This window comes from Gossypium raimondii, chromosome 4 (genome assembly GCF_025698545.1).
Source record: "Gossypium raimondii isolate GPD5lz chromosome 4, ASM2569854v1, whole genome shotgun sequence".
NCBI lineage: Eukaryota > Viridiplantae > Streptophyta > Magnoliopsida > Malvales > Malvaceae > Gossypium > Gossypium raimondii.
In genome coordinates, this window is record NC_068568.1 from 854,389 (window position 1) to 877,724 (window position 23,336).

The window sequence follows — 23,336 nt, forward strand, 5'->3', positions numbered from 1 at the left end:
TGAGCAACTAAGAACAATTAACTTCGTAGTTAACGTCATTTGTCAATTGTACATAATTTTGATTGGTATAATAATAAATTTAGCCTTTGATGTTTTCATATTTTGTCATTTTAGCTTTAATTCTAAAAAGTTCAATAAATTCAACCTCAACATTTGCACATTTACACAAACATTGCGGGATAAATTTGTTAAATTAGGACCAAATCGATAAAACATATAAACTTTAAAGGTTAAATTTATCATTTTACCGATCAAAATCATATACTTAATAAATGATAGAAAAAATTCAACTCGTAACTAATAATTAAATTGTTTTTATTTTTATTTTGTTGAGATTTAACAATTTAGGTACCGAAAATATCCTTTAACCTCGAAAAAGGGAAATTATTATTTATTATTTATCCTCAAAAAAGTTTATTTTCCCTTTTTCACCCTCACTTTCGTTCACTTTCCCTCATTTTCTGATTTCAGTCTCTAATAAAAGGACTGAGTCAGAACTCAGCTCCGCCTTTTGATTTCCTTTCCCTTTCAAGCTCTTAACTTTCCACTCATTTGCCATTTTCTTCTGATTGGTAAGTAACTGAGTTCACCTTTTTAAGTTCCTTTATTTTATTTTTAATATAATATAATATATATAATATTAAACGCCATAAGGAAAAAATAGAGTAATAATAATGGAGGTTCTGCAAATTTCTGAAAATGGTTAAACATCTCTTTGTATTAGCAGCTCAGATTAAAACCCATCTCCTTCAACACCTCCTTTCTTCTATTAATTAGTTCTTTTTGTAATTCTTCAATAGATTCCTTTTTTTTTCTTTCTTGTTTTCTCGGGAAAGTGAAAGAAAATAGTTCACTTCCATTTTATTTTCTAAGGTAGAATTTATTCAAATCTTTAAAAGAATAACGATATGATATGATTGATAGCTAGTAAATAGCAAGGGCCATATAATATATATTTCATATTTATGAGTAAAATTAATAATTGCAATGATTCTTTTATGAAATTTGTCTTTGTGGGTCTCAAATTGGGACCAATTATTTTGTTTGATTGCTCTAGATAATTGAATGTGTATTATTGAAATGTTCCTTTTTATGGTGTTTTCTTTACTTTAAATACTGTGTATTACTATTATTTGATTCTTAGAATTATTGGTGGTTAGGGTTTTGTCACTCAGACTCGGGTATATTCAAGGATTTTCGGGAGTCCGAATATATTTTGAACATGGGTTTTTCGAGTTAAACAAAGGGTCTGAGCAACTTTGGATAAGGATTAAATTCTTTAGGATTTTGGTGGTGGAATTTATTTAGAAAGTTTTGTTGGCTTAGAGAACATTAATATAAATTTTACTTGGGATTTAATTGATACTCTTTATGCAGGCTTTTGATTGTATGAGCTCGAACGGATAGATCACTTCTGAACTTCAGCTCGTTCGTATTAGTCATAATGAAAGGAAGGAGGAAAGCCAGTATAGCTAATCTTGTCCAGAATTTGCAAGGTCGAATCTATGATCTATTTTGATGTTGTTGTTGCTTAAGTTTTTTGTTTTAGATGGATGGAGATCGATATTTGCTTAAAACTTGTTTGGTTTGAGAAGTGATTGCTTGTTTAGTCGAACCTAATTGGTACTAGTGTAGTGGATCGGGGTGGTATCTGTTAACCTTTTTAGTGTATAGTTCGGGAATGAGTGGAGAAATTATTGTTTCGTTTAAGTGGATTAACAATTTTTCTAGTTTGTTCCATGTAGATCCGAGAAAGATGGTTGAAGTCCAATGCTGTGAGATTTAGAGGTCAGTTTATTTTCTTGATATGCCGGGATTCAGTTTAGTTATCTGTTCTTTCATGTGTTATGCTTTATGTTGTGTTATGTGATTGAAACTTTTTTTTCCAAGCAAGCCTTGTTATATTTTCAGGATCTGGGGACTGAATTTTCCGGTTTATAAAATGATGATTGTGTGAAGTGTTCTATGAGTTTTATCTCTCTGATGGAGTGGAATGAACAGACACCGTTGCAATGGGACTGGGAAAACCTAATGTTAAACGCAACACCAACTGAAATCCCGAGAAGGCTAAGACCCGTAGAGTGGGATATTGATGAAGGGGAAGGAGGATTGGACTCTGTGTCTCTCAATTCTTCCAGTGTTGCTGGTGGTAGTGGTGGTTCTGGCTCAGATTTAGGCCTTGCGTCTTTGTCTAAAAATTTGAAATCGGCATCCATTGATTCTTTATCTATGGGGGAGGCAAAATTGACCAAATTTACTTTGGATGCCTATGAAGCTATCCCAGATGATATTAGCAATAAGAAAGAAGTTTCCGGGATTGAGACAACCAGTACTTCCTTGACACTCGTGGCTTCTGTTGGCTCTGGTGAGCCATTACTCAGTTTAAAGCTTGGCAAACAAACATACTCTGAAGATGTTAGTACGGGAACCAATGCTACGGATTCATCTTATTCTGCCACTCTGAGCTCATCATCTCCTTTATCTGCAAAGAGATCCAAACTGAATTGTCGAAGCACACATGTTGTGCGTTGCCAAGTCGAAGGTTGTAACCTTGACCTTTCTTCTGCTCGAGATTACCATCGGAAACACAAAGTTTGTGAAAGCCATTCAAAGAGTCCGAAGGTCATTGTAAGCGGTCTGGAACGCCGGTTCTGCCAGCAATGTAGCAGGTGAAATTTTTATTTTTTTGGTTTGGGTCTATTTCGTAATGAATGTTGAAATCATAATCATGTTGTATTGTTGTTGCTGATGTTAAGGTTCCATGCACTGTCGGAATTTGATGTAAACAAACGAAGCTGTCGTCAGCGACTTTCCGACCACAATGCAAGACGCCGCAAACCACAAACTGAAGCTACCCACTTCAATGCTGCAAGGATTTCATCATCATATGGTACCATTTTAAACTTGACTTTAATTGTTTTTTGTTGTATGATCCTGTTACGTGAATAGATAGATCATCATGACACTCTGTTCGGTTTCTTTCCTTTTAGCTCTCAAATTATCTGCTTGAGTTGCTCGTTAACTAAATCATCATCTTCATCTTGTGGTCATGTAAATATGATAGATATCGGGATGTGAATACGTAAGGCTTTGATAAGTTGTGCTTTTTGCAGATGGGAAGCAACATACGAGTTTTGTCTGGAATGAAGTCCCAATTCTTCATAATGCTAGACCCAACAAGAAATTTGCAATGGAAGGCACGTTCTACTCCAAGTCCTCTCGAATGACAAGTTATATGCCTATGAAACTTGGAAACATCAATGAACAGGTGCAACTTCCAATCAATCAGCTGTCAAATCCCATCATGATGCGATGTAATGATTTCAACAAATTCCTACCCTCTAAGGGTAAGCAAAACACGGCTGAGGTTCTCGATGGAGGTATGTTTTCGCTTTTCTACTAGGAAACAAGGTATATGATATGCATTTGCTTGAAAGTCAATAAATGTTGCCATCTTTTACCGCTACTTTTAACACGAAATTGCTTTCATTCTTGAATACCGATGCTGTTGAGACCGCTGAGGTGAAGTCTCAACGTGCTACCCTGTTATGTACTAGATTTCATTCTTGGAGAAGTATTTACGGGCCAATAAACTTTCCGAAATATGATAAATGAGCGATGGAACTGATGTTACGAGCTTACAGGTTTTTTGTCAAATTTTGCAGGTGTAGAACAATCTATGGTTGCTTCAAGCACCGGCACAGCTCAAGAACTTCACCGTGCTCTCTCTCTTCTGTCAAATGATTCCCAGGTTTCAAGTGAACCAAAACACGGTTCACTTACCTACCCCATTATGCATGTCGACCCTACCAGTACATCTCAGCCAGCAATGAATGCAATCCCCCAAGGTTTTCAACATGCCTTGCCAGAAAACTGGCAGATCGGACAAGAAGAAGAAACAACCACCGAGTCCCGCATGCATACTAGCGACGTCGACAACCGTTTTCGGGAGTTCCTACTGGTTAAGGCTCCATATGATGGTGGCTTTTACTCCTGAATTGATTGCACAACCATTCAATCAACTTTCTTAGTTAATATCGCTTTGGCCGCCGGGGAGCTATTTCAGATCTGAAAAAAGTATCAGGCCATTCGATGAGTTCGGTTTTTATTAGTATGATTTACGTATGACTATGACTATGGGTTATATGGGCTAAATAGACCCAAAAGGCGAGCAAATGAGACTTTTCTCTTGGCCCAATTACTCTTGGATGGACCTAGGCAATTTTGTGTGTGTTTTTATAATTTATAAAACTTATGGTTATAAATTTATAAATATATATAATATAGTTTCATCAGTTCTAGTGTGAATTCGTATATATTCACACTATTGAAAGCTTATTTTACTATATTTTAATTTAAGACTCACAACTAACCTTAAGTAATTATTATAAATTTAATTTCATATTTGACATAAAATATATAATAAATATAATACTAGTCATTATCCATGACAATGCATATCAAGATAAATAATAAGATTTAAAATTTATTTTAAGGGTATAATAATAAGATGCATTGTATTTTTATGAAGAGAACTCGAATTCAAATATTGGAGATGATGTTATTTCAGAGGAAGAGCCACAAACCCGTAAAACAAACATGAATCGGACAATGTCTCTAACACCATGTATCGATCTATGGGTATATGCAAAAATTTAATCGACTGATTAAACTTGAAGTAAACTGAATTAATTTAACCAAAATAGATCAAACCCAAATCTGACTCGGACTCGAACATGAATCTAACCAAAAAGTACATACCAGCTATAGCCCCCATGCTGCTCAGTGTTCTTTGCAAGTCATCCAATTGAACATCACTAATGCTTCAGCTCTGAGAAGTTTTGGATTAAAAAACATTCATTAGAAATTTTGAACAAGCAGGCTAATATATTGAACAAAAAAGACATAAAAATGATAAGAAATTGTAATTTCTTCAAAAAAAGGTAGTGAATAGAGAACAGATTTTAATGAAATATGGATATGATCTTGTTCTTTCATCGGATCAATCAGTTTTCACCGGTCGCCCTGCAGCTTGGCCTGGTCCCTTTGGTATTTTCTTCGATCAGGCATCTTCGACTTCTTTCATTTGGTAGTAATGTGGGGCTATTTCGACCAGCCATTCCGGTTTCAGCTCAGTTACATTTCTCATGTATTCCTTGGTGGTAAGAACTACTTCATCGTATACAACCCACCTCGGGAAGTTGTCTGCTAAGCCCGACCTTGGATGTATATGGACGATCCGCGGATGCTTCACAGTTCGGTAAGAACCGTAGTTCTGCAACCTGGCCGAATGAGAGAAAAATCCAGATGTAATGGCCTTCTTTATAGCCTGTAAATCATTAGGACAGCCTGTTAGTTCGATTTTGACTCTCTCTAAAAGACCCTCTAGTTGATCCCGGATGTCTCTCGCACGCCTCATGCTCCTAACCTGAACATAATTTTCGTAACACCATTGTGTCGAGTAGTTCGTTTCCCTCCAGGAATTGTAAACATTCATTAAAGCAATATGGTCACCGACGTTACCGGTATGAAAACTCATCCTCGCATGATCAGCATGAACTTGTTCGTCTTTTGGACGGTAAAAGATCGAATTCCCAACAGAAAGCATAGCAGCAATGGAAATAACTTCATCCGAACATTTATACTTATCAGAAGCAACTATCATTTTCGATAGCATTGGATCGAGAGGGAACTCTGCCATTTGACGACCAACTTTAGTCACCTCTCCAAGTTTGTTCAATGCACCTAATGCAAACAAAAGTTCCAATGCTTTCAATAGAGCCTCATTCGATGGCGGATCCATAAAATCGAAATTCAGCAAATTCTGAATTCCGAGACTCTTCAAAGAAAGAACAACACTAGTAAGGTTGGTCCGTTGTATCTCCGGTGGCGTATTATCATCCAATTTAGTTTTATAACTATCAGCAGTGTACAATCGGAAACACTTACCATGACCTGTTCGTCCAGACCGACCAGCACGTTGATCAGCAGAAGCTTTAGAGATTGATGTTACCTGCAAAGACTCCATCCCGGTCCTCGGATTATAAGCTTCCATCTTGCAAAAGCCTGGATCAATAACATAATTAATACCATCAATAGTTAACGATGCTTCTGCAATATTTGTTGCCAAGACTACCTTCCGTGAACCGATAGGAATCGGTTGAAATATTTTCGCTTGAAGCTCGGCCGGAAGGTTTGAGAATATTTTGGAGATAACAAGTTCCGGAATTTCCGACCCAAACCCACTTATCTTATGCTTCAAAATTTCTTCTGCAGACTCGATTTCTTCTTGACCCGTAAGAAACACCAAAATATCTCCGGGTGATTGTGTCATATGGATTTGAAGTACTGTAACAATTGCAGCATCCAAGTAATCCGCCACCGGTGCTTTTGTATATTGTATCTCAACAGGATACCGTCTCCCGGGAATTCGATAAATCGGAGCACAATCGAAAAAATCACTGAACTTGCTTGCATCAGGTGTAGCACTTGAAATAAGTATTTTGATATCTTTTCTAAATCGTACTAAATCCTTCAACAATCCGAAAAGAACATCGGTAGAGACAGTTCTTTCATGAGCCTCATCCACCATTATCACACTATAGCTCGCGAGATCAGGTTCGCCAAGAAATTCTCGCAACAGCTTACCATCTGTCATATATTGCAAAACAGTCTTTTCCGAAGTACAATCTTCGAAACGAATAGAATAACCAACTTCATGACCGAGCTTGACATCCATTTCTTGAGAAACACGAGCAGCAACACTCATAGCAGCAACTCTTCGAGGCTGTGTACAAGCAACCTTCCCACGTTTCGTGTAACCAGCTTCATGAAGATATTGTGGTATCTGTGTAGTCTTCCCTGAACCAGTTTCACCTACGATAACAAGAACCTGATGTTCTTCGATTGCTTTAAGCAGACTATCTCGATGCGCATAAATTGGCAACGTTCTCCGGTCTTCATGTAGCGTCTCCAATTCGGATTTTGCCTTGGAAATATCGGGTGACTCGATTGACATCTCATCATCAACCTTCAACATGGATTCCTTGATAAACTCAATCTGGTTCTCAAACACAGCTTTTCCCAAACCGGTACCATTGCCATCTTTATTGTCGTAAGTCTTTTGCTTCCTAGACGATACTTTCCAAGGAACTTTGGAAAAGATTTCTTCAGCAAACAAATGAAGATCATTGGAAAATGCCAAGCCGTATTCTTCAAGCTTCCCTACTACATCAGCAGCCGATGCCGCTTGCTTAGCTAGTCCAATGGCATACTCAACGAACTCGGGAGTGGAAAACCCTTGCAACGCCAATAACCTATCAGAGACCCAGGTCTTCAATGCATCATTACCTTCCCATTCTCCGGATTTTGAATCACCAGACATAGCTCCTTAAGGATCAAGTTTGCAAAGCAGTAAACAAGCAACAGGATCCAAAGGAACCAATGAATTAGAAATAGCAAAGTGCTGCAGAGGCAGAGAGCAAATAACTCGAAAATCGAATGATTCCAATAGAAACAATCTTCGAATTCGAGTTTAGGGTTTCAAGAATTGCCTTATCTCTACTGGAACAGAGAGATGAGAGCGGCTCAGGAAAGTTTTAGAGAAAAACTGTATATATAATTTTGGGTAAACTTGGGGAGCAAGTTTCAAATATTATCGTATTTTATTTGTTGGACTGAGTCAACCTTGTAGCATATCATGCAGCCCTTAGACCAGTCTCCCCTCATTATTGACTTCCTTCTTTCCTGGAACCTTCTTTGATTCTGATTGATGGGACGTCTGTCAGAAATCCATTGACCTAACCTCTCCTTGACTTGCCACTGCCAAGTCTTCCCCAACCTCTCCTGATGTTCTTGGTGAGCTAGCTTGTCATCCACCGCCCAACTGTGATGGTCCCCTTCGGCTAGTTCTTTCACAAGTGACCCCATCTTCCATCTGCTTCTTCCTCCTAATGGTTTGGTCCCCAGACAGCTTTTTCATACATATATACAACGCGTTAAATGTGACGTATTTAAAAACTTCATATATTTTTATACGAATAAATCATTTTAAATATTGTCTACATTTTATATTTTTTATATTTACCTATTTTTAAATATGTTTGTTTTCTTTTCAAAAAGCTTTTTTTATTTCCCACGTTTTCTTTTTAAAAACATTTTCCATTATATGTTAACTTGACCAACAATTTAAAAAATTAATAATTATTCCATTATATGTTAACTTGACCAACAATTTAAAAAATTAATAATTATAGTTAATATTTAATTATGTTTAATAAACTTATTAATATTTATCCATAAATCTTCCACTAAATTTTATTTCATTAACTAACAAGTCTCAAAATGTAAGAATTATAACTAATTATGTTGAATAAATTTATTAGTGTTTATTTACCACTATTTTTTAATTTCATTAATGATGAGATCTGTTTACTAACTATACTTAGGCAAAAAAATATTTTATATAGATCATAAAAGTTTTATTATAATAAATATATAAGTATTTGGAATGATTAGGTAATAAATATATATATTATAAATTTAAAAATATTATAATATAAAAGTCGTTTGTGTATTTTATAAAGCTATAACAAAAATTATATTATTTAAATCCTCAAAATATTATAGTACAAACATAACTTATTTGTCTCCAAACCATATATTATAAAAATAATTTTCTTATTCATAAAAATATATAATCATTTTTATTTATAATAATTTAGTCTTAAAATAAATTTATTAAGTTATAACAAAGAAATTTATATTTTATAAAAATGTTATGAAATTCCTAAACAATTTAGAAAAACCCTTTTATAAATATTATATATTATAAATTTTATAATATTTTTACTTAATTTACATATTAAAAAAAGATTATCACCTAGCATAAGTCTTTCTTCAAATTAAATCTATATTTTTATAATATATTTTACTTAATTTACATATTAAAAAAAAGATTATCACCTAGCATAAGTCTTTCTTCAAATTAAATCTATATAATTTTTTATAATGAGCTATTCAATTGTGAACCCAAATATTATACAATCAATACTATTCACGCAAATACAAAAAATCGTGAAATATGATAACGTATGGAGGTAATAGCGCTAAACACAAACATCATAAACAACTCACAATTTTTTTGTATGAAACTTTCAAGGCTTCAAAATGTAATTAAAAAGACTTTGTTATTTTATTAAGATATTTCTCATGCTAACTTTGTCACCTTAGTATAGCATAAAAAAGATCAATTGCTATAATTTCCATGATCCCTACATTGAAAAATATTTTTTTAAATGAGATTTTAAGATCATTATGCAGACTCAAATTCAAATAACAACAAAAAACATACATTAAATATTAAAAAAATTGACCCAACAAATGTACACTAGAACAATTAAATACAATGACTTATGATGTTTATTTTCTTACTATTTTATTAGTAATGCAATTATCAACCATGTTTTTAGACTAACATAATACACATGATGATTCAATTATTATTTTTATTAATTGTTTACAAATTATTTTATCATGCTGATAATTTTTATAGTTTTAATATTTTAAAATTATAAATTATGTAACTATATAATTACATTTCTTTATAATTACAAGAATATAATTACTCTTGTTAATTACTTTGTGTTGTCCAAACAAACCCTAATAATAATTAAAAATCTCATCACATGCATACGTTTGTAAAACCACAAATATAGAACACAAAAATAAGATACAATAGATAATGAAACACATTATTCAAAACTAATTAAAACAATTGAATTTAACTGTTCATTGTTTTATTACCAATCTCGAGTCGATGTCGATTTAACTTACGACACCAACTTCATCAAACACATTATTGATATATACAACTGATAAAAACAGTTAAATGTGCATAATTAAGATTAAAACGTATAAATATATCAATATTTAACTTCAATTTAGTAGTAAAAGAGTTCAAATCCCACAATACTATACATAATTTTCATAATTAAACAGCTAAACTGGTTATCTAGAGGTATCATCAACTCAATAAAACATTAAAATAATAGTATATAGATACGAATATTATAATATTGATATTTCCGTTCTAATGTTTAAATTTATTTTTTAATTGAAATCAAAGCTCAAGACATCAACATAATTGACTTGTAACATAATAAAAATATCTAACGCTAACGAATTAACATTATATCATTTTAATGTTAATAAATAACCATAACAAATTTTAATTTTCATAAAAATACAATGAATAATACTATATTATAATAAAATTTTACTTATAAATATAATAAATTAATAATTTCTATTAGAAAATATATGATTACAAAGAACCCAAACCAAATTTGAACCTGAAACAAATTCGATTCATAAAAACTTGAAATCAATTCATTTCACAAGTTGATAAACCAAAATTATCCAAACAAAATTGGGTTTTTAATTTCTAAATATAAAAATTAAAAGAAAATGAAAACCTCATATTTAAATGAGTGAACGTAACTTTAATATGAAAAAAAAAAAAACAGTTCTAAAAAATTAAAAAAATGATGAACCAAACTGATTCAAACCAGTGAAAGGTTCGGTTCGATTTGATTTCAATTTGGATCTTTAAAAACCAAAATACTGTATAATAATTGCAAATATATTCCATAATCGATCATAACAGACAACACTCGGTAGAAAATGGAGCAAAAAAGAACTTGCAAGCATTACCACCAGAGCTGACAAGGCTAACAAACAAAAACGAAACAATCCTATTATTAACATCGATACAGGCATTCTATAGCAGCTTCCTCAGCTTTAAAATCAGACCTGCATTTTTCTAGATGCTCGTATGAGCATCGAGGGATTTAAGCAACATGTAATACTGATAAGAGAACGGTTGTATTCTCGATTCAAGACAAAGACCAACATCATTCAACGACAGAATGAATAAATACTACATGCAGATTAACCCGAGTACTTTAACATCAATGCATGTGACCAACATACTCCAGTAATTTTCATATAGGGCAATCAATTTCCAAAATATTCCAATGCAAATCTTTCAAGCATGCAATACTGATAAGAAAACAGTAGCAACCATTGAAAGACAAGAAAGGATACATACAACATGCAGCAACATTAACCAGAGTATTTTAACATCAACGCAATCATAATGTGTGCCATAGGTGGACTAAGCTTAACCTCTGATGTGGCAAAAATATGAGACATTGTGATTTTGTAACCAATCACACTCCGGTTATTTTCATATTGTGCCAAGTGTTATTTTTCCAAAAGGTTTTAAAGCAAATCTTTCAAAAGCACAACAATAGATCTCTCACCAGACCATGTCATGTATGAAAACAACTGAAGAAACTAGTTAATATTTGAGGCTAAGTACTTGTTATTTCTAACAGAAGTTTCCCGTTAAAACAACGACAACTCAAAATGGACAAGTAGAAAAATCGAATGAAAAAAACAGAAATGTGCAGCCAACAGTAGTATTTTTTTCCCCACTTGGCAAGTGTAGCAACATATCTAAGTCCATAGTAACATTGTCACTAGAATAAATGAGTTGATTCCAAAGTACAAAACCTAACTAACAGATAAAACCAGAATCAACATTAAAATATTTTCCAGATTAGATGGCTGACACAATGATGCATCTATGATCCATAAAGACCGGAAATACCATAGCATTAATACAACTGGACACTGATCATGAGAAGGTAGAGTAACTCGACAACCGCAGCAACATGAGGACGACAAGACTGACTTTCAGACACCCATACTGAGCAACGCTGGACGACGACTCTGGACCTTCTCAACCCTCAAACATGTCCTAGTACTCACTGGAACAGTAGATAATAGAAAATCAATGGAAAGAAAGACAAAAGAGAAAAGAGTAACTAAGGTAACATTCATGAGTGTGTGTAGTGTGTTCTACAATCCACCGAACATAGGAATAGTTGAAAATACTCTTAAGTGAAATTGAGAGAAGGGATAGCTCGAACAATTCTTTAACCAGGAAGAATTTGAAGTATTGAAAACTAACTGCGTTCTTAATTTGTACAAATCTGGTCAACATAAACAACTTCAAGTAACAAACCAGACAATAGAGAAAATGCATCAGAACACGAACCTGATCGCTTTCATTTACTGTTGGTGAGGGGGACTTCTTTGACTCAGCCGGTTTTTCAGCCCCACAATTTTGTCTGTTGCACTTTGTCCTAAAAGGATAGTTAATATTGCTACATTTCTCACACTTCCAGCTTCCCTCAGGCATTTTTTGTTCTAAAAAGCACAAAATACATATGCATTAAATTACAGAACATAAGACAATGATTTTTACAAATTTAAAAGAACTCACTTGAATTTTTATCTTGTTTTGCAGCCTGCAATTACAAGACAAAATCGTTATAAATAAAAAATTGAATCATAACACAAAAAATGGAGTGCAGTATTTTATATGTTTTTCGGTTTTCAAAATACCAAAGGCAACTTAAACAACAAAGAGTAGTTATACTGTGTTAACATGTATATATAAAAATAAATCAACAAAAACCTGAGGTCCAGGCTTAGGTGTGTTGCACTTCCGCATGTTACAGACAGTTCTAAAAGAGAAGTTAATATTGCCACATTTAGGGCATGTCCAATCATTATCACGTGTAGCATCTACAAAAGATTAGAAGAAAAATTAATAAAATTGTTGCACAAAATTGTTGTATTGCCCAGAAAATAACCTCTTTTACCGTAAAAAATACAGAAATGACATACCAGCACCCTTTTTCTGTAATTTATCATCTGGAAAAAACCCTGGCCTTGGTCCCTGTAGGTGAAAATATATATTATATCATAAACTTCAATTTGCATATAAAAGACTGTTGCTCCGCCAAAAGTTTAAAAATTATGGTCCAAAAAAAATAGGAAAAATCTAGAACTAATCCGCAGTATGCCTATTGGTGTTAAGACATGCTTTTACTGAAGTCTTAAATGCAGATAAATCCATCCATACTTAACACAGAATTGCCAACCATCAATACATCAAGTAAATAAAGTTTCCGATTCCAAACCCAGAAAATGTGCAACTACAGACATAGATAAGTGCTACAAAACACTAAACTAAAAATTCTTAATTTGACAGTCTTAACGAAGAGTCATTTGAAACTAGCAATAAACTTCTGAACATACCATTGGAGGGGGACCCATGGGCAAGCCCAAGCCATACCGGTCCATCAAAGGAGGCATGCCATACATCCCACCTGGAAAAGAGTAATTAACAACTTACTAATGTGATACTTTAATACCTTACTTAAAGTGACCAATATATGCATGCAAATGGTTGAACAGACTTTGCAGTTAAGGATGAATCATATTCAAGTGTTCCTATGTCAAGAATTTACTAGCACGCAAGTACAAACAGGAGAGTAGAATGAGTAAAACGAAAGGAATAGCAACTACAAACTGACAAAAACAAATTACCGATACCATTTCCAATCATAGAGCCACTAGAATAAGGGGGTGGTCCAGACATATGCAACGGCTGAAAGGGACTGCCACCGGGAAGACGATTGCCATAATTGTAATGATAAGCTGATCCTCCAGAAAAAGGAGCTTCATATGGAGGAATAGAAGGACCATTGAAGAGGGAAGACCCATAAGGTGGTACACCCATATACATTGAAGATGGTGCACCAGGACCTACGTAAGGAGCAGATGATGAATAATTCTGTGGGGCTTGTAGAGGCTTGGCGGCAGATTTCTGCAAGGAAAAAAAATATAATCTTAACCTTAGAACAACCGGGGGGGGGGGGGAATAACTTCAGGCGAGATAACAAACAAATTGAAAAGGGGGATTATCAACAGATTTTTTAAAGAAAATAGATTACATGGACCGACTGAAGCAAAGCATACAATTCAGTACTACACAACACACTCTAATCTTTTTCCACTATGTCAGCACAGAACCAATTATTAAATTCATTAATACAACATGCTAGGCCACATATTCCCAAGAATACACCATGTTAAAAAATTTTCAATTAACAATAATTCAATATGAGCCAAAACTACAACAATAAAAATTCATCCAATTCAAAACTTCAAACAGCTACACGATGAGGCCGAATAGCCCAATAACATCAATACTTACAGAATTATGATCAGCTGGCCTGGGTTGAGTGCAATTGCGCATATTACAAGTAGTCCTAAATGAAAAATTGACATTCCCACAACTAGGGCATGTCCAATCATCTTCCCTACGACTACCTACAAATTTCAACAAAAAAAAATCACAACAATTCCCAGAATCAAACACAAACAAAAAGCACACTAAACACAATGCATTAACATACCATCCGTTCTAGCACGCTTGGCAGCTGAAGAATTTCTATTATCAACCTGAACCCACAAAAAATCAAAACACCTTACACAATATCCCAAAAATCATAAAATAAGCAATAAAATCCAAAACAACCCTAGTTTTTCGCTTAACGAATTGAAAATTCAATGTAAAATTTACGTTAGATCTATTGGGATTGATGAATGGATCACAAAAAAGGGGAAATTTAAGAGAATTGGAATGAAAGAATACCTGAGACATTTGAGACAGCGATAAAGGGAGATATGAATTATGATTTTGAAGATTCGTGAAGGGAGAGCGAAAGAGAGAGAGGGAAATAGTGAAGGAAATAGGAGGAATTATTTGCCCTAAAAATAATTAAATGTGGTGACGAATGGGTAACAAAGAATAGACGGTAATAGGCAGGCCGGATCGAGGCTCGATTTAAAAAAAATTTAAAAAAAATAATCCGGAGTTCAAACCCAGCCCACCTAAAAAGCATATGCTATTATTTAAAAATAGTTAAATATTTTTTTATATTGATATTTATATATTTTAATGATTAAGTTTAAATAAAAATATTTAAAAATTATTTTATTTAAATTCAAGTCCGACTATTGACAAAACTTTTTATCCAAGCCCGAACCAAGGCAAGTCACCCACCAATCTATGAACAACTCTTGTATAAAAGGGAGTTTTTAATATTTATAAAATTTTAAATTAGTATTGGTAAAATTGTACTTTTCTCCTTAAAAAATAAAAATTTAATTTAATCCTTTAAAAATTATAAATATACAGACTATTAAAAATAATAAAATTACATTTTCACTATCATAAAAATATATAATTTAATTCTGCCCCGAAAAAATTTTCTGGTTCTATTGCCACTGCCAATTAAGCACGTATGCTTTTTTATTAGAACACACGTATCAAATATTAAATTAACAAATTATGAATTTAGTTGATGTCCTTCAATTTGAATTTATTAATAAAAATAATATAATTTTTCTATAAATATTATGTAAAAATATCAAGTTAATTTCATTTTATACATTTAATATTATATTTATTATATATTTTAAATACATAAATTAACATTAAATTTAACAAATTTTAAAATTTAAAATAAAACACAAAAACTAAAACTGATGAAATTATTTCACGATATACTAAAATTTTAATTTTAATAATAGTTAAAAAAGGTTTTCATAAAATCAAGTACTATTTTTAACGTAAAACGTAAAGAAATCACCATATCTATATAACTCTATATAAAAGGGCCTTCCTCGTGATGCGTGTCCTTTTCTATTTTTAAGTATAATTATAATGGTAAAAATTTTAGTTTTGATGATTTTATTATAATAACATTTGAGTTTTATTTTTTAAAATTTAAAATTTTAATTTATATAAATTGAATATCAAATTTTACAATAATTCAAAAATTGATATTTTATGTTGATTTAAAAAATTACTATTCTAAACAAAATAAATTGAAATATATATTATTAAAATTCTAATTCAGGTGCATCAATATTATTATCAATTTATTACCAATACAAAAAACGTAAATTTGAGTGTGTCGAAATAAATTTATTTTATAATTATAATTATTATTTATAAAATTTTAAATATATATATAAAAGGATTTCCCAGGCGAAGCTGGGAAAATATACTAGTTTTAATTTAAAGGGGCGTTAAATCAAATAAGAAAAAGGAAAAATAAACGAAAATCATCATAATTGTCAACTCAGTCCATCTTTTTTCTGAGACTGTTTAAAAACAAAAGGACTTCAACAATAAATAAAACCCCCAAATCTCGAAATCCCATGCAAAAAACCCTAAACTATTGAAGCGAATCCAGCTGGGAATACAAGGAAAAACACGGCCGCTGTAGCAACCAGTAGCGCCGCCGTGGAACCGACGAAGTGGGGACCAAGCTTGGTTCCACTGGATTTGCTATCGGTTTTATCCGCCGCGGAAGACGGCGTTGCGGTGGTTGCTGAAGTACCGGGTGTCGTTGCTTTAGAGGAGGAGTTGGTGAAGATGGCAGCGTCTGGTGAGCTCGGAGATAACCCAAGAAGCTCTGAATTTTTTCATTTAATTGACGACAAAAAGGAAAATAAGAACTTATGATTATTTTTATATTTAAATTAGTAAAAAATAGTACAAAAGATAACAGGAAAATATTCTGAAAAACCAAGCCATATAAATCGGACCGGACCGATGATCAAATCAACTATAATTAATTTACCGGTTTTATCGGTTCAATTAATTCAACTTTAGAAAATTAATCTAAATTCGATTAAATAGATGATATGATAGGTCTAACTCTAAAATTAATCTAAATTCGATTAAATAGATGATATGATAGGTCTAACTCTAAAATTAATCTAAGTAGGGCCAACTTTAGAAAAATCTACCCAATCATGCCATATAATTACGAAAATACCTAAAATAATTACATTTAAAACAATTAATATAATAAAATTAAAATTTTATTTTATTTTGTTTTAGTGAAAAAGGTGATTTTATTTTTTAAAATTTATTGATATTAGTCTTTTTGAAAAGAAAGTGAAAACACGTCTTTCTGAAAAGAAGTACAGGCTTTTAGATCAACGATCATTTTTCATTGATTCACACTGAAAACGTGCTTTTAGGTCAAGAATAACTTTTCACTGATTTGCAATGAAAACGCTTATAGGGGCAAATTTAGGGGCTGACAAGAGCCCAATCCCCTCTAAAATTGAAATTTTATTATTTTAATTTTTTAAATTTTAAAATTTTAAATTAATAAAAATAAAATTACACCTGAAAATAATAAATTTTAATTTAATCTTTTAAAATTATAAAATATAAATAATTTTTCCCTGAGACTATTTTTATTCTCTCGCATATTTCGGTAAATTTCAAAAGAAAAAAAAACAGCATAAATTCTCAAAATATTTAAAAAATCGGCATATTTTGATAAATCGGCCTAGTAAAAATGTATGCATGTTATCCAAATTTAAGATCATGCAGGTGCAAAAAAAATGTTTAATTTCTCTTTCTTTTAAGCTGGATCGGACACGAATATCGAAGAGGGGTTTAAGAAAAAAAATTTAAAAATCTAACTTACTTGGGCAATCACTGACGCTAGCGTTCTTCAATTGACAAGCCGACGGTAACTGAAACAGCTTATCTTCTTGAACACCTAAGCTTTTGAGATTTTGAGCACCGGAGGTTTGTGTTTGTTGCAAAATATAACACAAACATTTGGGTTTATTCTCTTTAATCTCCGTCACTGAATTACAGCACTCCTTCGACGGCGATGCTGCTTTTCCTTGAGCAAAGCTTAAGCAAGTCATCACGCTCTGGAAATCTTTGCTGCACTCATTCGCTAACCCACTCTCGTCAGCCGCCGTAACCACCGTCGCGGCCGAAACCACCGCCAAGGCCAAAACAATAAAACCCATTTTGATCATCTTTCTTCACTGCTCTATTTTTTTTTTTTTAAGATTGAAATGCATGGCCGTTGGAATTTATAGAAGAAAGATATAAGGAAAAAGAGGGTAAATTGCATCAAGGTCATTAAACTATTAATAAATTTATATTTTTATTATTTAACTTCAAAAAATTATAAAATGGTCGAAGTATTAGAAAGTTTTCAATTAAGTCACTTGACTATCAAAATTGTTGTAAAGCTTTCTTTATTCACACCGCTTGAATTAATTGAAAGTTTTCATTTCTCTTCTTTTTTATTGTTTAGCTTTTTTTGTCATAAAACAACTTCGAACATCAAAAATCTGTAAATGAAAATTTAAAGAGCTTTTTTTGCAATTTTCGACTTGTCAAATAGGTATGTTACTTGTAGCTCAATTGGTACTAATTCACTATATCAATCGCTGAATCATTATTTGTAGCTAGCTAGCAAATTTTATAAAAAAAATATTTTTATTTAAGTTACTAGACTATTAAGGTTTTCTAAAAAAATTTGACCAGCAATCTCCAAGTGATGATTTAATAATTGGTATGGTGGATCGATAACCATAAAAAAATAGAACATATTTTAAACCCAAGTTAATTGATGGTCAGTATTAAAATTGTAGAATAAAATTGTTTAAATTTTAGTTAGAAAATTCATAACGTTTAAAGTAATTTGATGAAAAAATTGAGCGTAGAAAAGAAAAGAAAGAGAATTTTCGATCAGTCTAAATTATGCGAACATAAAAATTACATAACAATAATTTTAGCAACTCGATGACTTAAAATTATAACTTTCAAATAATTTTTAATTTTTAATAATTTTTAAAATTGAGTGATTAAAACATAAATTTATTAATAAAATAATGGCTTCGGATGAAATTTACCCTGACGATATATTAAATGATTAAGAGTATCCAAAATATTAAATGATAATCAGATTGTAGTTGATGATTTTATGTGAGCCGTTGATGGGAATGTGTGTGGTCCATGATGTGGGAAATTGCGGTTGTGATGTTTTGATTTTAATGGGGATGGGTTCGGGTAGTTGGGCGGCTCTGAAGGAATAAGACTTGAAAAAGATTAGTTGTCGGTTTCAGAAGAAAAAATGGGGGGTTTTAAATCATGCTGAGCTGGCATGTCTACCACGTGTCTGAAGACATTCCACGTGACGGGACTTGATGGCTTAATTAATTACAAAAATAAATTTTACTTAAAAGTAAAAAAAAAAAATTGGAGTAAAATATATATAATTAAATGCAAAGTAGAATCTAGTCAATAAAACGCACCACAGATGAAAAATCGGATTAACCTAAAAAGAATCGGACAAAATTCACGCATATAAATATAAGATTCGTATTTTTAAAACTCACATATGATAATATATTTATGGTGAAACTCGAAGATTTATACACTTTAATCGTGCATGATAAGTCTCAAATACTCAAGGTCTAAGACTTTTGTTTTTATTAACTGAGCCAATATCATATTTTAATGTATTTAAGTGATTTTAAAAAAATTTAATTAGTTGGACCTAAAATTTCATTACGAATAGAATTAAATTATAATTATAATTTTATAAATATATAAATATTAATTTATAAAAAATTTAATATTTTATCTATTAATTTGGACTATTTGAGTTCTTAATCTATTTGTATTTAGCCTTTGACCTCTCTAAATTGAAACAAAATTACCTTCTAAATAATAAATTTGCATTGGTAAAATTGAGCATACTGATAAATTAATTAACACTAAATAAATAATAATAAAACTAGTTAAATTTATAATAATTATATAAAAATTGATAAATTAATTTATATCAAATTAAATTATAATGAAAATACACATTTAAATAACTTTCAACTTATGCACAAAATAAAATATTTTATTTTATTTTATTTTATGCTTAAAAAGCTCTTAACATAAATTAAAATGTTAATAACTTAGTTCCAATTATTGTTATACGAACCAAACCGAGTCAGTCTGTTGATCTAGAATTTAGAAAAAAAACTTTAGATTGATTGAGTCGTGAATCGATATAAACCAATTTAATCGAGTTAAAAAACCGAAAAACCCATTTCTTTAGCTTTAATAACCGTTTAGACCAATTAAATCGTTAAACCGAAAACTTAACTTCAAATTTGGTTTGATTTAACAAATGAGCACAATAAATGGATTGAGACGTCCCTCAAAATAGAGACCGCACAGCTGATACATGGTTGGCCTGAATTAAATTCAACTTTCTAATACCCTATCTTTTGTTTCCATATTTATTTTATATTAAATTGGAATAATTATGTTTTCTCCCTTTAACAAATAATTATTTTATCTAACCAAATTAAATTATTAGTGATTGTAAAAAATCGAGTTGATGATTTGATTCTTAGATAGGTTTATTTTTAACCAGGTTATATTTTTGAGACCCTAGATAAAATAATAAGATGGGCTTCAGGTTTTTTAAAAGTTTGAGAAAAAAAAATTTAGGCCCTTTAAAAGTTGGTAAAAAAAATTTGGGCCCTCAAAAGCTAAAAAAAAAATTGACCATTAAAAATTAGAAAATAATATTTTAGGCCCTTTTTAGCATTATGCCCCGAGCCTATTTTTAATTAGAAGTATAATCAAAGGGGCAGATAGGAGTTTTGACCCGTTTGTTAAATGAAGAAAAATTAGTGTATAATCCCTCCCATCTAGAGGTGCTCATGGGCCGGGCCGGGCCCAAAAAAATTTCGGCCCATGTCCTAGGCCCAGGCCTGGCCCGAAATATGGGCCTGAAATTTTGTCCAGGCCCAACCCTGGAAAAAATTTCTAAGCCCGAGCCCGGCCCATTTTTTAATAAACACCAACTTTTTTAAAAAATAAAAAAAAGTATTTTAAAAGTATTTTAAAAATAAAAAATATATAAATATATAAATTTATTATGTTCGGGCCGGGTCAGGCCTGGCAAAAAAAGTGGTGTCCAAGGCCCGACCCGTTTTCTAAACGGGCCTCATTTTTTGCCCAAACTCATATTTCGGGTCTATATTTTTACCCGAACCCTCCCATATTTTGGGCGGGTCGTCGGGCCAAGTCGGGCCGCCCGGCCCATGAGCACCTCTACTCCCATCAATTAAATAAGAAAATTAAAATGGAATAATTGTGCTTTAGACCTCTTAAAGTCCATACTTTTATAAGTTAATACATTGTAAAATTATAGTTTGTTTTTAAAAATAATAAAAATTTTATTTAATCTTTTGAAAAACTATATAGATGTAAACGAGCACAATGGTGAAATTACAATCTAACTTATAAAAATATATAACTCAATCTCGACCCCTCAAAAAAATTATAGTTTCACCTCGATTCAATTTTATGTTTGTAAACCCTTTCTCCCGTTGTAACGTAGTTATTTACTTGTAAAAGAAAAGTTGTATAAAAACAATAAAGATTACAAACGATGTATGTCTAATGTAGTGTGAAACATCATAGGCGCTAGAGGGGCTTGGCACCTTAGTTTTTTGGAAATTTTTAATTATGCCCTTCAAATTTATTAAATCATTTAAATTTTCAGAAATTTTATATTTTAAAATAATTCAACCTCTTAAAATTTTTAAATTTTAGTTGATCTCTACATACCTTAATGGTACGTTCTAATGTTGGATTGACCAAATAGAACTACTAGAATTAACTCAATGTAAAAATACAATGAACTGAAACTATAATATATATTTAAATTTATATCGTAATAAATTTGTATTCCGAGAAAGAACCCACATATTGACATTTGCACATAAAACTTGAAATCTCGAAACCTCAACTTTTGTCTATACTACCAAAACCTCGTTAATGATTTATAATTTTTTGGGGATTTTAAATCATTATTTGGGGTTTAATTTTTTTTAAGTTAAGCCTCAAACTTGACAATTATTCTCATATTGAGATCTAAATTTTAAGGTTTTAAGGGAGTATCATGGACTAACTTGTATAACAAAAAGTTTACGCCCAAATGTAGGAATAATTGCGAAGTTCGTGACTTAATTTGAACAAAATAATAGATTAGGCTCCAGTATGAAAACAATTGTCAAATCCAAAGTTTAATTTTAAAAAAAAATTCAAACACCAAATTAAAAATAATTATCAAATTTAGGGTCGAAAAATGATTTAACCCTTTAATTTTTATGTGCACGATTTCCCACGATTTGTTTCTTCCAACATCACCATATTCTAATAAAATATATGAAAGATCTCCTAACTATATGATTTTTTCCTCTAAATAAAGCATGAAATTAACATCCTATTTTGGAAGTCACACGCTGCTTTCCCATTCTCGAACGCACCTTATCTCGGCTGCCACCGCCATATCTGCCACCTTATCCGCCAATGAAAACGATAGAAATCCGGTTCACACTTTTAAAACCCTCCATATGTCTAACCTACATCTTTGTTTATTCACATTCATTCCCAATGTGTTTGTAATTTATTTAGATTGAGTCTTAACTTGATTGGTATAAATACTATTATCGATATAGGAGAAAGTGAGTTCGATTACATTAAAGCTCATTCATCCTATTTATGGATTAAGAAGAACTACCGATCAGAACCTATAATGAGATTATTAAAAAATATATATATTTGAACGATAAAAAGAACCATTGAATGATATTTTGCAACTTTTAATTTTTTTATGTGGGTTTTCTTTTAGACCATAATTATGTTTTGGCATAATGACTTATTTGGGGTTAAACTTTGTAAAATATATAACATTTCATTTAATTTTTCGTCTCTTGTACTATTTGTATATGCCACGTTAGTAAAGTTAACAAACGTTAATTTTCTATTCATTTTGGGGTGGTTTGACAAGTAACACAAATTTAAGGTCTAAAGAAGGTGCAAAATTAAATTATCAATCAATTAAACTCTCGATTTTTTAATAAACTACATTATCAGTCATTAAATTATGAGTAAATTTATTTTGGTCACTTAATTAATACTAAAGTATTCAAAAAAAATCCATTTAAATCACTATATTGTTAAAATAGATACTAAAATGACTTTCTTTGTTCGCATTGCATGCATCAATCAAAAACTATTTTCCACCTTCTCTTCTATAATTTAGTTTTGTTTTTTCATGAAACAACTTTGGATGTTATGAATTTACAAATCAAAATTCAGACAACTTTTTTCTTTGATATTTGACACTAACCATCAAATCGACTTGGGTATAAGGTATATTCGGTACTGATCTACTGTACCAATCATCGAATTGTCGCTTGGAACTCGTTGGCAGAACCTTTTCTAAATAAAAACATTTGAGTTTAGTGACTTAAATGAAAATTTTCGAATAATTTAATGACTAAATTGTAACTTATTTAGTTAAGTGATCAAAACGAAAACTTACTCATATTTTAGTAACTAACGATATAGTTTATCATTCTTTTTCATGGAAACTATCCAAATTTTTTTTTATTATAAACCACCTGTTGAGTTGATATAACAAGTTATTTAGGCATCAAATTATTATTATTTTAAATACTCAAGTAGAATATTCATTATACTAAAAAATAAGGTAAACTAT

General features: G+C 31.5%; 4 protein-coding genes across 14 annotated transcripts; 1 reads left to right on the forward strand and 3 right to left on the reverse strand.

Moving 5' to 3' along the window:
• The first annotated feature begins 419 nt into the window (after window positions 1–419).
• On the forward strand, window positions 420–4,295 carry LOC105779428 (squamosa promoter-binding-like protein 2). Of its 6 annotated transcripts, none has more exons than XM_012603173.2 (6): window positions 420–572; window positions 1,378–1,496; window positions 1,746–2,669; window positions 2,757–2,890; window positions 3,114–3,380; window positions 3,666–4,295. In XM_012603173.2, the coding sequence occupies exons 3-6, from the start codon at window positions 1,966–1,968 to the stop codon at window positions 3,995–3,997; spliced, it is 1,437 nt and encodes a 478-aa protein (XP_012458627.1). In that variant the 5' UTR covers window positions 420–572; window positions 1,378–1,496; window positions 1,746–1,965; the 3' UTR covers window positions 3,998–4,295. The 6 variants fall into 6 exon arrangements, with proteins under 6 accessions (XP_012458627.1, XP_052485018.1, XP_052485017.1 ...); XM_052629058.1 differs by lacking the exon at window positions 420–572 and adding an exon at window positions 856–873; XM_052629057.1 differs by lacking the exon at window positions 420–572 and adding an exon at window positions 1,113–1,247.
• On the reverse strand, window positions 3,578–7,384 carry LOC105779426 (pre-mRNA-splicing factor ATP-dependent RNA helicase DEAH1). 3 transcript variants are annotated; one of them, XM_052629055.1, is made up of 3 exons: window positions 5,429–7,384; window positions 4,762–5,329; window positions 3,578–4,068 (listed from the first exon to the last, which is right to left on the reverse strand). In XM_052629055.1, exons 1-2 carry the CDS (start codon window positions 7,382–7,384, stop codon window positions 5,063–5,065), a joined length of 2,223 nt encoding a protein of 740 aa, XP_052485015.1. In that variant the 3' UTR covers window positions 3,578–4,068; window positions 4,762–5,062. The 3 variants fall into 3 exon arrangements, with proteins under 3 accessions (XP_052485015.1, XP_052485014.1, XP_052485013.1); XM_052629054.1 differs by having other exon boundaries at window positions 4,762–4,831; window positions 5,193–7,384; XM_052629053.1 differs by having other exon boundaries at window positions 4,762–7,384.
• Window positions 7,385–7,823: 439 nt separating this feature from the next.
• LOC105779429 (ranBP2-type zinc finger protein At1g67325) lies at window positions 7,824–14,739 on the reverse strand. 4 transcript variants are annotated; one of them, XM_052629061.1, is made up of 10 exons: window positions 14,576–14,739; window positions 14,337–14,382; window positions 14,135–14,250; window positions 13,471–13,744; window positions 13,174–13,244; window positions 12,760–12,811; window positions 12,548–12,657; window positions 12,353–12,377; window positions 12,125–12,276; window positions 7,824–7,972 (listed from the first exon to the last, which is right to left on the reverse strand). In XM_052629061.1, the coding sequence occupies exons 1-10, from the start codon at window positions 14,582–14,584 to the stop codon at window positions 7,871–7,873; spliced, it is 957 nt and encodes a 318-aa protein (XP_052485021.1). In that variant the 5' UTR covers window positions 14,585–14,739; the 3' UTR covers window positions 7,824–7,870. The 4 variants fall into 4 exon arrangements, with proteins under 4 accessions (XP_052485021.1, XP_052485020.1, XP_012458635.1 ...); XM_052629060.1 differs by having other exon boundaries at window positions 13,465–13,744; XM_012603181.2 differs by lacking the exon at window positions 7,824–7,972 and adding an exon at window positions 11,453–11,834 and having other exon boundaries at window positions 14,576–14,737.
• Window positions 14,740–16,039: 1,300 nt separating this feature from the next.
• On the reverse strand, window positions 16,040–17,813 carry LOC105779425 (non-specific lipid transfer protein GPI-anchored 1). The gene is made up of 2 exons (XM_012603165.2): window positions 17,439–17,813; window positions 16,040–16,406 (listed from the first exon to the last, which is right to left on the reverse strand). Exons 1-2 carry the CDS (start codon window positions 17,782–17,784, stop codon window positions 16,162–16,164), a joined length of 591 nt encoding a protein of 196 aa, XP_012458619.1. The 5' UTR covers window positions 17,785–17,813; the 3' UTR covers window positions 16,040–16,161.
• Between the last annotated feature and the right edge of the window lie 5,523 nt (window positions 17,814–23,336).